The following is a 14184-nucleotide window of genomic DNA, read 5'->3' on the forward strand; positions in this document are numbered from 1 at the left end:
CTGCTCTCACAGCATATGCTCATTTCTGAGAGGTTTGATGAGTTGGTCTTCTATTCCTCTGAAGATTAGAAAGAGACCATTAGCTGGGAGAAATACCAACCTCCAATGGAGGTCTATGGCTGAGGAGAGGATATGCTGGCAGGACAGCCACACCATTCAGCCAAATTCGACATTTATTGGGCACCAACCACGTGCCTGCTTTTGGGCAAGCAGCCAGACCTTGCTGTGTAAAGAGCTTACAGACAAGTGTTGGCAAGAATTGAGAACTGCCAACATAATGACAAAGAATATACCAAAAACAAGTGTAAAAAGCAGGAAAAAAAAATAATAAGGGAAGCTAATATGATCGACACTTTAGGATCACCACCGAATAGACCCTGAGTAGTGTATCAGTATAATAATTAATAATAACAGTATGACCTAAAGCCATTCAGAAAAGTTTAAATGACCATATTCAGAGTATGGTTTGTTTTAATAAATCTGGCCATTCCTTGTTGGAAGAATGTAGGCTATTTAAGGATCAATATGCATGTCCTGTGGAACTTTTGTGGCACATTAGTAAAAGTAATGTGCTTACATTTTTCAAAATCCAAAAACCATGGCCCAGGTAATTGCTTTTTTATAAGAAGCTAGGTAAAAATCTCCATCACCACCAGATCCTGACTGATCAAAAGCTACCTTTAATCTACTTATTTATTTATTTTAATTTTTTTTAAAGACTGGGTCTCTCTATGTTGCCCAGGGTGGACTCAAACACCTGGGCTCAAGTGATCCTCCCACCTTAGCCTCCTGAGTACCTGGGACCACAGGCACACACACCAGGCCCAAAAGCTGCTTTTGTAAGGTGATGCTAAGTACCCTCATTGACCTTCTCATGGACATTCTTTTTTTTTCTACTTTTTTTTTTTATCTTTTTTTCAGAGATGGGGTCTTGCTATGTTGCCCAGGCTGGAGTGCAGTGGCTATTCACAGGCACAATCCCACTACTGATCAGCACGGGAGTTTTGACCTGCTCTGTTTCCGACCTGGGCCGGTTCACCCCTCCTTAGGCAACCTGGTGGTCCCCCGCTCCCGGGAGGTCACCATATTGATGCCGAACTTAGTGCGGACACCCGATCGGCATAGCGCACTACAGCCCAGAACTCCTGGGCTAAAGCGATCCTCCCGTCTCAGCCTCCCAATAGCTGGGACTACAGGCGTGCGCCACCGCGTCCGGCCTCATGGACATTCTTGTTCTAACTCAGATCTTGGCAATAAATTTCTGCATAATCCATCAACCTAAGGTATGACAATTATAATTATAAAATATGTAAATTATAATTATAATTTAAACTAATCCCAACCACCACATCAGCCACTCAGGAATCCACTGTTTTTATACCATGTATATACAATATAATTCTTACATCACATATGCATGATATATGTCAGGTATCACATATACATACCAGTTTCTATTTTCTTTCTGTTCATGTACATTAGGATCTGGTCCATTTTCTTTTTCGAAGATCCAATAAACCACATCATTTTCATTCAGCAAAGCAGAGCAGTTGAGCTGTACATCTTTTCCTAGGTAAAAGTTGACGACCAAAGTTTGGATTTTAGGAACTCAGATTTTCCAAAGGTTTCAAATTAATATAATCAGCGTATGTTAACCTAACACAAAATATAGTGTTGCCTCCCAGAAAGAAAGTAGATATGCGTTGTTTTTAAATTTTAAAAAACTGTAAAACAGAAGAATCAGGTAATAATTACAAGTCATCACTAAAATGTGAATTGGCTTCTCTTTAAATGTTTATTTTTAAATCAATTATTAAAACGTAGAGTGACCAGTGAACTTTCTTTTCAGTATACAATTGAGTAGGTAGTTTCAGTTCAACACACTCACTGCAATTTCTAGATAAACAAAATGGATAAATCACCAAAAAAATCAAATTAAATTAACTAGACATTAAAGACATCAAAGTGCAAGGAAAATCATGAGAAAGAGTTGAACTAAAAGTATAGTCAGGAAAGATCCTTTCCAGCGTGAGCTGAGATAGCCAGCCATTTAATTCTATGGAGGAATTTGCTTTGGTTTGAAATAAACAAGAGTCTCAGAGACAAGAGAATCCAGGAAGCTCCCAGCATGTGCACAGGCTCCGGGGGATCATTGTTAAAGGCTTGAGCAGTGTGGGAGGCCCGCAAAGGCTGGATGGCATCACCTGCAGTCTACAGTGCTTGGGAGAGCAAGTCCCATTAGAGGAAAAGGCCTGCCCTGCGACAAACACATGACTACAGTGCCCACCCCCGCCCCCTACCCCAGCTGTCAGAGATGAAAGGCAGGTTAGATCTCACAGACCTGCATCCTAGCCACTCCAGCTCAATTCTGAGTGAACTGAGACGCTCAACCCCTCACACTACCTGCCCAACAGAAAAGCAAACACTCGCAGGAAAAAAAAGAATACAAACATCATTCACTTTGGTTGTTTGATACACAAAGATCAGCAGCAGTAAAAAATTAATACACATGCAAAGAGGCAGAAAATGTGAACAATAATCAATAGAAAAAAAATAGATGATCCTCATGCTGAATTTAGCAGATAAAGACTATGTGAAAGAAAATAGAGGAAATGATGAATAAGTGGATGAAAAGGTGGACATTTTAAACCAAAAAGCATTATCTACTAAAAAAAGTCAAATGAATATTATTTTGTATGTCATGTATATATGATATAACCAACTATATCAGTAATTTATTAACTATAGAGGGACTAAAAACTATACTGGCTGAATTTCAAAAAAGATCTAACTACGTGCAGTTTATGGGAGACACACTTTAGGTATAAAGACAAAGAAATGTTAACAATAAAAAGATGTAAAGAAAGAAAAACCTGCCAATCCCGAACAAAAGAAAAGTGGTGTGACTATTTCATATTAGAGAGTATAGGCATTGAGAAAGGAAGTATTATGATAGACAAAGAGACATTTCATAACGATAAAAGTGTCAATTCAACAGGCACAAATGTGTATAAGCACATAGGGTAGCCTCAACATACATAAAGCAAATATTGACAGACCTAAAGGAGATATAGACAAATTGACATATTTCTCTCAGCAACAGGTAGAGCAAGCACACAGAAGATTAGTAGGGATATAAATGATTTGAACAATACCATTAACAGACTTTACGTAATTGACATTTAAAGAATGATAAAACCAAAACCTGCAGAATACACCTGCATTTCAAATGCACTTGGAATATTCATCAAGATATACCATATTCTGGGCCTTAAGCAAGTCACTACAAATTTCAAAACGTTGAAATGACACAGTGTATAGTCGTGGACCATATGAAACTAAACTGGACACTAATAACAGAAAATAGCTAGGAAATCCTCCACATATTTGGAATATAAGAAACACAAGTAATCCATAGGTGAAACAAGAAATCACAAGGGAAATTTAAAAAAATGATTTGAACTGAATAGTGTGACAATATGGCATGCCAATACTTACTGAAAACAGCAAAGTAGTGCTCAGAGGGAAATTTAGAACTTAAAATGCACATACTCCAAGAGTGGATAATTAAAATTAATTCTCTAACATTCCAAGTCAAGAAACTATACAAAAAAAGTGCCACTTAAACCCCAATGAGTAGAAGAAAAGAAATAATAAAGATAAAAGCAAAAATCAGTAAAAATATGCAGCAGGCAAACCACAAGTGCAAATGGCATCATACCCGAGCTGCCCTGGGCATATGCGGTCACAGAAACAACTGTGACTCCGGGTGTGGTTGTAGAGTGTGAACTTTAGAAGCAATCAACACAGCCTTGAAACCCAGCTCCTCCACTTTTCAATTATTTAACTTTAGACAAATTACTCAGCCTTTCTATGCTTCAGTTATTCAACCCATAAAATGGGGATAAACAAGAGTTGCTTAGAGGACTTAATTCAGTAATATATTTCAAACACCTAGCACAAGATCTGGTTTAGCATACTTAGCACACGAAATTCTTCCTTTCCCTTGTGAAAGAAATCATTCCATCGGACATACTGATTCATAAGGCCTACCCAGACAAATCCAGTCAAATCCTAGACAAATACAGTCAATTCAGTCCATTGATTCATAGTGAATCAATTAATCAAATATTCAAACCACAAAATATAGAATCATCTCTCCAGATCATCTCACTGAATTTCCATATTTAGAAATGACAATAGAGAAAAGCCACACGCAGGGCGACAAAAGCCCTAGTTTGCAAACCACAGGCAGTTCCACTGCCTCTCAACAGACTGTTCCTTTTAATCAGTTTAAAGGTGGCAACATTCAAACAATGACATGCTTTTGTTTTAGTTTTGTAATGTTCTTCACTAAATATGCAATGTGTTGTGCACCCACTGTCCTTCAATAATGAATCATAGTTACCCTCAGAAGACTTATTATGCCCCCATTCATAAATGCAGAATATATGTATGTCAAAATGTACCTAATTCCACTTCAACGTGGGTAAGCTTTGGTCCAAGAACAACTGGAACTATAGTACTGTGATCTAAAAATGAAAAAAAGAAAAGAAAAATGCATTAGTGTTGCCTTGAGCTTCTCTAGGACAAATATCTGTTATAATATGCTCATTAGATATAACGAAGATTCAAATAGTCAAACTCTGTAGTTACTTGGGTCAGATTTTCATTAACCAAAGGTCGCAGCTCATATGTTGGTTACTTCACTTCCCATCAACTCCACACTCACGGAACTGTTGACAGCACCTTGAATCTGGTTTTCTCTCAGCTCAGATCTGTGGCTTCTGCTCACCCCAGCTAAAGGCAGAGGAAGACTTTCCTCCAGGGGGACCACTGACAGACCCCTGAGACAACCAAACTGCAGGATGAGAAGATGCAAAGTCGCTGGGAAGTGCATTCTGTCCTGCCTGAGTCCTTCCCTCTGTCCTCCTCAGCTCCTCATTGATAGATTTACAGGGTGCAGGGCCAGGGGTGAGATAAGACAAGCCCTCACTCTCGGGCACCAACCCTTCCCTGGCAGGACGCCGAGAGGTGTGCCCCTTCAATACTGCACCACGGGTGTGTCGCCTGACTCACCAGGTCCTGGCCCTGCTGGTGTGCTGGGCTGTAGGCCCCATTCTACTTCTGTTCCCAAGTGACTCCTGACCCCAACCAGGAGTTCTGCACATCTAGTGATGCTTAGGAAGGAAATCCTCTCCCTGCAGCCTTCTGCTATTACTAAATGCTAGATACAGCCCGAGGCAGCTGATGCCACACAACATCGAGAGCAACTGTGGAAGTAGATTTAACACATTGACTGTCACTCTAGAAAGAAAACAATTTTTCCCTGGGGCCACAGTGTTTTATTAAAACAAAACAATCCTCCCTAGTTTATTATTTTTTATTGTTTTCTGTGCATAAGTTATGCACATGCAATCCACGTTTTTTAGAATTAAATCGTCAATATTAATTTTAACAAAAAGAATATCAACAAGTAAGATTTTCACGAACCAACTGCAGGATTTAGCTTCACAAGACCCCAGGGTCAAAACTATCCTCAGTTCAATACAACTCAATGGCAGTCGATGTGTTAATGAAAGATGTGTTATTTTTTATTGTTTTCTATGCGTGAGTTATATGCAACTCACACGGTGCTAGAATCAATTTTTACGCTGTACGCCAATTGAGTTGTACGTGACTCATGACATTCTTATTGAATTTGTTTCAGAGAATTGAGTCTTCGTATGCTTCATGGGGCCCTGGGCTCAAAACTAGTGTGAGTTAAATACAGCTTACATGGCAGTGAATGTGTTAAACATAGTTAAGTTATTGTTGGCCTTGGTATCAGCACTGATAACTTTCCTCATGACCCAGACTGTTCGTTCTAGTAACTTCAGTGCTTCTGGGCTGTTTCCGAGCCATGTCCGGAGCAGGCAGGCTGGGGCCTACGGTGCTCAGCAAGCAGAATGCCTGGCTGTGTGGATCACACCATGACTCAGGTGCTCTCTTGCAGCGTCCAAGCCTCCCGGAGCCCTCTCAGACAGTGCAGTGCTACTGGGTGAGGCATGGCGGGGACAGTGGGGAGGCAAGGACATGGGAACGAAACCAGCGTGGTGGATCCACAGGTAGAGAGTCAGGACAGGGTTCCCCTGGGATCCAAGCTGTCTGAGCAAGCCTGGTACACTGCTAGACAGGTGGGAGGAGCCAAGATGTAGTCAGAGAAAGAGCTAACTCTCAGGTCTATGAATGTGGAGCAACGTAGGCTTGACTCAAGGACGAAGGGACAGGAGGTGATTTTCGTGTAATGGGGAAAATTGCTATTGACTACTTTCTCTGGATCCATTTTTTCCCCCAGAAACTTACATGGGAGACTTGGGAAAAAGTGGTACGAAGGACATCTTCAGTAAAGGACGACTCGAGTAAAGGGTGCTCTCTACTAACACTCAGATTACATCATTGGAAACCCAGATCAGCACTGGGTTTCTACAACTGGTGCAAAGTGAAGGGGACAGCCCCATTTGAGGTAATGGAAAGAAGCCAACACCCTAGTGAGTGCACTTGGCATGACTAGTCCACCTGTGAAGCTAACGTCACAGCGTCGAAATGGCACAGAGATTGCCAGCAGTGAGAGGAGATGTCACCAGACCAGCCAGAGCACGAGAAGAGGAGAATGGAAGATGCCAGGTGGGAGTCCAGAGGGCTGTGATTCCTGAACACAAGCTGAAGGCAATGGTGCTACTGGGGTTCAGAAAATGACACCACAAAGTGTGGCACTTTGGCAGGCTGAGTGCTTTGGACTAAACAATGTTGGAAGGCCTCAGAAACAGCCCCAGAACTCAGATCTCTTTGACCTTCTCTTTCCTTCCCATTTCTCCCCCCTCTTCTCACCTGAAACTAGTCACAGAAACCAGACTTCCTCTTCCCCGAGATGGGTCATAGAAACTAGAACTCCCTTTCTCCAAAGAAAGCCATAAAACCTAGAAATATTACTCTAAACTTCCCCCACCTTTCTGTCTAAGAGCTGCCTATAAAAAAATTCTCTGCCCTACCTTGTCTTATAGTAGGTCCTAAGACCCTCTGAAATGAGGGTCCAGCCCTATACTTGGGAGGAAGGAATGCCACAACAGAGAGGCCAAGAAGAACATGAATAGTTGGCCTTGCTGAGTTTCCCCACTCAGTCCATTATCATTAGTTAATACCCTTTTGTCCAATCACCTGTCTACACACCTGTCCATGCTTCATAGAACCTAGGCATAAAAACAAAAGGTTTTCCCTGGGTCTTTGGGTCTTCATTGCTGAAGGCTCCCATGCCACATAAAACTTTGATTAAATAAATTTGTTATACCTTTCTTTTGCTAAACTGTCTTTTGTTACAGGAGTGTTGGCCATGACTCTTATGATGGATGAGGAAAGCGATCACACCTTTCCGCCCCTACAGTGCTCACCATGTGGCAGCTGAGAGATCTACATCCATGATCCCAGGGGAACTGGAATAAAGACACAATATAGAGAAGGTGGGAGCTCAGAGTCCCACTGTCCTCAGCACAAGTCAGAACACCTCCTGACTACTGACTCCAACTCCAAGCTCTACGTCTGTCAAATCCAAAGAAAAATGGCCAAGATGGTGAGGAATCTAGGCTTCTGGTTGTCGTATGTGGCACCATTGAAGGAACTGTTGCTGTCTCTGTAATTCACTCAACAGGCATGTAATGAGCACCTACAATGTGCCAAGTGCCAACTGTAGGTGTGTGAGGTGCAAAGATGAGGAATAGAACTCAGTTCCATCCTACTTTCCAGAAACTTCTCAGGTTGCTGACAGAGACACACATGGAATCAGATTCTGACATCAATCAGAAATACAAATTAAGAGGCCACAGAGGCACAGAGGAGGAGGGACATTTGAGCGGCATCCTGAAAGACTCAGTTGGCGTTCTCCAGGAAGACAATGGACATCAAGTGAGCAGTTCAGATAGAGGAATAGCCTGTGCAGCGGTGGGGGGCGAGGAGCGGGGGACCAGGCGGTGGGAGATGGACCTAACAGCAGAGCTCCCCTGGCTCTGGGACCATCCTTGAACTTTACACACACTCATAAGTAATTTAACTTGCCCAAGATCCCAGCCGCACAGAGCTGTTGTGAGGATTATATGAGATGATTCAACTCAAGTGCTTGGCACAATTCCTGGCCCAGTGTAAATCCTTTTTTAATGATGGATGTTCATACCGCTTCCTCAAAGAAGGAGGGAAAAAGTGGCTGGCTGATGGGCTGACAGCAAAGACGGATGGCAGAGAGGGTGTAGGTACTGACGTATCAAAGGACCAGAGATTGATTTGAGACTAAAGAATATACATATGGGAAAGTAAAGCTGAAGTATTTAGGGCAGATGATTATACATAGATTTAAATTTGGGGGTTTAAGAATTCAGTTATGGGATTATCAGGCTCTGGGCTCTGGCAGACAGAACAATAGCCTCCAAAGTTTCCCACATCCTAGTCTCCAGATCCCGGGAATATGTTATGTTACAGGGCAAAGGGGACTTGTCAGGTGTGATTAAATTAAGGATCTTGAGATAGGGAGATTATCCTGGATTTTCTGGGTGAGCCAGTGTTGTCACAAGGGTCCCCATGAGAGAGAGACAGAAAGGTCAGAGTCAGAAAGAAGATGTGATGATGGAAGCAAAGGAGAGAGAGACAGAGAGAGAGAGGGATTTGAAGATGCCATGCAGTCGTCTCTGAAGATGAAGAAGCACAAGCCGTGCGCTGATGACCTCTAGAAGCTGGAAAAGGCAAAGTAACACATTTTTCCCTTGAACCTCCAAAAGCAATGCAATCCTGCCGAAACTTGGATTTCAGGGAGGACACTAAATTTGGGGCAATTTGTCACAGTAGCAATGCATGGGTGAATACCTGTATAAGTGGATGGCTGAAGTGGAGAGGACAAATGTTACCAAAGCAAAGGAGCTTCAGTAAACTGCGTGCCCACAGATTCTGCTGAATGAGTCATCTACCCAGGTTTACAGTCTCCCAGGACAACGGAAAAGAAAGTCTAAGGTGGATAGGCCACCTCTCTTCAAATAATCAAAGACACTGTCATTTTAAGAAGAGGCTAGACTTAATCTGTGAAGTTACTGCAGGCAAACAAAACCTGTAGGTGGAAGCTACGAGAAGGCATACTTGGACCCAATGGGAAAAAGACTTCTCGACAATCAGATATTAAAATCTGGACTAAGCTTCTGGGTGATTTGGTAATTTCCTCAGTAATTCCCAAGAAGGGACTAGATGATCAATTATTGGTTGTGCCGTATGAAGAATATCTTCACTGGGTGAGGCTTAATTAAATTATCTCTAAGATCCTAGGCTTCTGACCCTCTCTAAGGTCCCAGGCTTCTGCCCTTCCATCATACTTAGTCGGGGTCCATGACAACCCAGACTATTAGCATCCTCCCCTTCCCACCACCTGTGTTCCCTATGTTCTCCCACCTGAAAGCCCTTTCCCCAGCATGTCCTGCTGCCTGTTCATGACACTCTCCCTCCAACACCAAGATCAAGGCAGAGCCTCCAATTTCTCACAGCACTCTTTCAGGCCTCACAGATGACACTGTTTCATGCACTGGGGCACCTCTGTGTGGTTTATTGCCTCTCCTGATTATAACCAAATTCCTGAGAATAGTACTGTACTGGCTTCATTTCCTATTGCCTTGCTTCCCTTGCCTCTCAGCACTAAGGACGGTTTATTTAATACAGACATCCTCGTTAAATATTTGTTGAGTGCAAATGAAAGTTTAACAACAAAAGATTCCACAATTTACTCGAATTCCAAATAAGAGAAAAAGCCAATTCATGTGAGGTTTATTCATATAAACTTTCATTTGCTGCCAAAATTTTTTTTTTTTCAGCCAGGTGGATGGGTGCCAAAACGAAGATTTTGACCCTTGTATTTGAACTAGTGGTGTAGTCACAACCTTAACTAAGTGGGCTCTCAATTCCTATGTAGTTTTAAAGGAAAGAAAAAATTCCTTTTTACTAAGATACGTTTGTTTCTTCCCAATTCTAAGATTTCTCTTACCTTCAACTACTGTTATATTGAAGGTTTTGGTGATGTTAAATAGCTTTCCATTATGACGAACGGAAAACACACAGGAATAAAAGCCCTGATCTTCGAACTCGGCATTCTTCTTTATAGAGGGGTTTTCATTGTTCTCCAGTAGCTTTTTACAGTTCTGTTATTAAGACAGTGAGTTGAAATACTTTAAGTAAAAGCCAAATTCATATTACAATCATTCAAATTGTTTAAAGTTAAAGATCTTTAGAGAAAAAGGGAAACAGAATGGAAACTAGCAATTCTTGAGTAAATGTCCCCGTGATCTGGCACAGTTTCCACTGAATCGATGAGATGCAGTCCTGTTCCTGTCACTATTATTGTCATTAATACATGCAGGGAAAGAGAGCACAGAAGTGTGGGGCCACTTTCATCATTTTCCTTTAACTTCTCTTTTACACACACACACACACACACATACACACACGCACACACACACATGCACACACAGAAACACTACAACAAAAATCCCTGCCTGGGTCGCAACTCTTATTTTGTAACACTGTCCAATCTTGTGGCCCCCCGGGGGGTGGGTAGCAGGTAGGAGTGGAATTACTCAGAGAACTGAGTACCTAGCAGACGGCCGGCCTGGCATGACATCCTCCACCAGAAGCCAGTGGGCTGATCAGGCACGCAGCAAGAATATTCAAATCCACAGGCACACTCTAACATCTCTCTCACACACAGATTTCCATGTATGTCATAGAAATTAATAATAACAATAATAAATAAAGCCACCTTCTTCAGTCCAGCCCATCGGTCACCCACAGGTAGGTCCTGAAGCAAACCAGGGACCAGATGGGAAATATGGGAGCTGATTGGCTGTTGTTGACCATCTGATGCTGTTCCTGCAAACACCAAACAGGGAGAACCTCTTCTCCCCCAAAGCTGGTAGCCACTGGGGCGAGACCCAGTGCCTAGGATGGGCCTGCCAGGCCCCCACATGTGTACCTCACATCATTAAACTGTTTATATACAAGTCAAATTTTTATAAACCCAAACTGATTTTTTCCGAGATATATAAAAGATCAGAGACTCTTCATTTCCATTTCCAATCCATCCACTGATTTAGCATCCTTGCTCCGCTCCTCTGAGATAGGTCATGACCAGTCAACAGGCTTAGCATACTTAGCCCCGTGGTCAGCTGTTGAGCTAAAAACACCCCTGGTACACCTATTTTCTAGATTTAAATAACTGCATGTTGGAATTTCTTAAAACCCAGTACCCTAAACCTCACAAATTTACATGTACTGTAAAACATTTGTACATTTGACAGGAAATAGAGCCTAGTCAACTCAGGACTGACTCAAATGTTTAGAAAACGTTTCAGATAAGAGCTCTCTTTGAAAAATCACAAGTAAACAGTGTTCGAGCAAAAGGTACAAACAACAGTTTCAAAGAAATCATCATCAGTTGCCCCAATTTTCCCAAGTTCTTCTGTTCAGACCACTCTCTCACAGCTCTCCAAAGTTTCCTCGACAGAGTCACATTATTCAGATTTGTTCTTCTATAGAAATTACACAATTTGTGCTGTGTATGTGCGTGGATGTGTGCATATTTTTATGCACACACACACACTGTACACACATACGTATATACAATCTCCATAGCATTGTCTAAAGAGTTTTTACAACTCAACAAGTAACAGATAACTGAAGAAATGGAGAAAATAAACAGGCAATCCACAAATGAAGTAATAGTAAGATACAATAAATATGTACGAACATTTAATTTACTGTCAAGAAAAGAAATGAAAAAAAAAAGAAACACTAAGAGTTTCAGAAATTTTCCATGTCTGATTTTTCAACATTCTTAAAGTGTTATTTCCCAGTGTGGTGAAGGGTGAAGGTGTGAGCAAAGAGGATTTTTATTTATTTATTTATTCATTTATTTATTTTTTACTAGGTGTGGGGTTTTACCTGGCATAGCTCCCTGGAGAGGCTAGTTTAATAATTGGATCAAAAGCCATATAAATACGCTCATAGCCTTTGATCTAGTAATTCTATATTTAGGGATTTGGTTTAAGGAAAAAATCATATAAACACCCAAAGATTTATGGAGATGACACTGATTTTATCCTTTAAATAATATTGCAAAATAGGAGATTCACAAATGTCCAAACACAAGGGGATTAGTTATATGAAACCAGGCACATGCAAAATGGAATCCCATGTTTGGAAGAATATTTAAAGATCTGGGGAATAATCACAATATAGTTTTTATTGGATAAGTGAAAGACACAAGTAATAAAATATACTACTTTTTAAAAGTAGATGTTTACACAGAAAAAAAAAACAACATCTCTGGCTGGTGGGATTATGAGTGATTTTCGCTTTCTTCATTCTTTGTTTTTCCATCTTCCAATTTTATAAAATGAACTAATACATTCAGAAAAAATATATATAATAGAGTTTTAAATGTTAGGTATACATGATAGGAGAAAAATGAAAATCCTTAAACTAGCATTCCCCAAAATTAGTGTATTGAAAGGGAGGGAAAATGAGGGAAGGACAGGGAGGGGAAGCCTTACCACCTGTTGGATACAAATCCAGGGCAGCTACCCTGGCACCTACATCATGCGTCAGTGCTTTACAACAACCCAGAGGACGCTGGCTCAGACAGGCCAACTGAGCTGTGTGGGGACAGACAGCATATTTGTTACGAGATCAAAATGGTCCAAAGCCTTTAGTCCCTCATTTTGGAATTTTATATTTTCAATCAGGTCTTAAGTTAAAATATTTTAAAAGCATTACCTTATACAATGATGTGGTGCTGATCAGTTTTTGATAGTAACTATTTTCACAGGTTATCTGCAAAAATTTTTTAACTTCCACAATTTTACTAGTTACTTGTTTTTCGGCAAAACAGCTGTGTTTATTTCTTCTGATGATGTTTAATTTCCATTCATAAGTATAATTTCTATGGAATAAAGATATAAGGGTATTTTATAATTACTATGAAGACTTTGCAAATATCATCCATCTTCCCTTTAGCAACCAATGTGATATGTTTTCCCCTTATTTTTGTATAAACAGAGTGATTCATTGATGTCCAAACCCTGTTCTGCCTCCTCTTGGTTAAGTGCAGCAAGAAATTTAACAACTGTCATGGGGTGGGGGATCAGAGGGTAAAAGATATAAACCTGAGCAGTCTACACACACACACACACAAACACACACACACACACAAATACCACTGCAGACCATATATTATGGATGTCAGAACAGCAAACACTCAAAACTTCAATCATCTGTGGTGATTAAATAAGTTCAGAGGGTCTTAGCCCAGGATGGGAGGGTGGCCTTGGTTTCCTGAGACCTATAAACAAACTCCTGTTATTATTTTCTGAATGTGTGTGTATTTGTATTAGGTTTTATATTTCTCAAGGCAGTATATTCCAATCCCCTTCTCTTACTGTTGAGTAGACTGAAGCCTGGAGTTTTTGCCCTCAGCAAAACTGTATTAGCACTTTAAATGCTTTCCCGAAAAAAAAGTGAGTTTCAGTAAATTTTATAGTTGCTCCTGATCAGAAATTAATTTGGAAAAAGGAAAAAATTAACAGTATTTTTAGAAGGAAATTTTTAAAGACAAGATGTTTGCACTCTGATGTTCTCTTACACTGCACTTACGATACATAGATCCATATACTAAATACAGCAGACGTGTGTTGTTACGTTTCCTGGGTGCCTGACAAATTTGTCCCCACCTTAGACTCTTCCAGTTCCCCTTCAAGTCTCCAATAGGATGGAAAAAGACAAGACTAGCACTCACTGAGGTCCAGGTGTTGCACCACGTATGTCTAAGGGAGATGACTATTTTCTTCAGGTTCAGATGAAAATACCAAATCTCAGAGAGGTTAAACAACATGCCCAAGGTCATGCAGCTGTTACAGGGTGGGGCCAGGATGCAAATGCACATCTGTTTGGCCCCAAAGCCAGCAGTGCTTTGCACAATACTAGACCTTCACAATCCATGTGAATCTGGCCCTTTCACCCTGGGTATGAATTTATATAAGATTGGCCAGGGCTGGAGAGGGTAAAAAACTGTCATCACAGTTAAAGGCAGTGGGTCCACGGCCATGGAACATAATAGAGCTACTTGGCCCT

The 14184-nt window shown here is 41.0% G+C and overlaps 1 protein-coding gene across 2 annotated transcripts in view; it reads right to left on the reverse strand.

Moving 5' to 3' along the window:
* Positions 1-14184, reverse strand: part of IL18R1 (interleukin 18 receptor 1) — a 30754-nt gene that overhangs the window by 10858 nt on the left and 5712 nt on the right. For both annotated transcript variants that reach the window (XM_012641915.1, XM_012641916.1), the window contains exons 3-6: positions 12832-12997; positions 10046-10199; positions 4470-4532; positions 1449-1569 (exon numbers count right to left, since the gene is read on the reverse strand). In XM_012641915.1, coding sequence (XP_012497369.1) covers positions 1449-1569; positions 4470-4532; positions 10046-10199; positions 12832-12997 — 504 coding nt within the window. The remainder of the gene's footprint in view (positions 1-1448; positions 1570-4469; positions 4533-10045; positions 10200-12831; positions 12998-14184) is intronic.

The sequence above is a fragment of the Propithecus coquereli genome, unplaced genomic scaffold (genome assembly GCF_000956105.1).
Source record: "Propithecus coquereli isolate 6110/MARCELLA unplaced genomic scaffold, Pcoq_1.0 Scaffold171, whole genome shotgun sequence".
NCBI classification, from domain to species: Eukaryota; Metazoa; Chordata; class Mammalia; order Primates; family Indriidae; genus Propithecus; species Propithecus coquereli.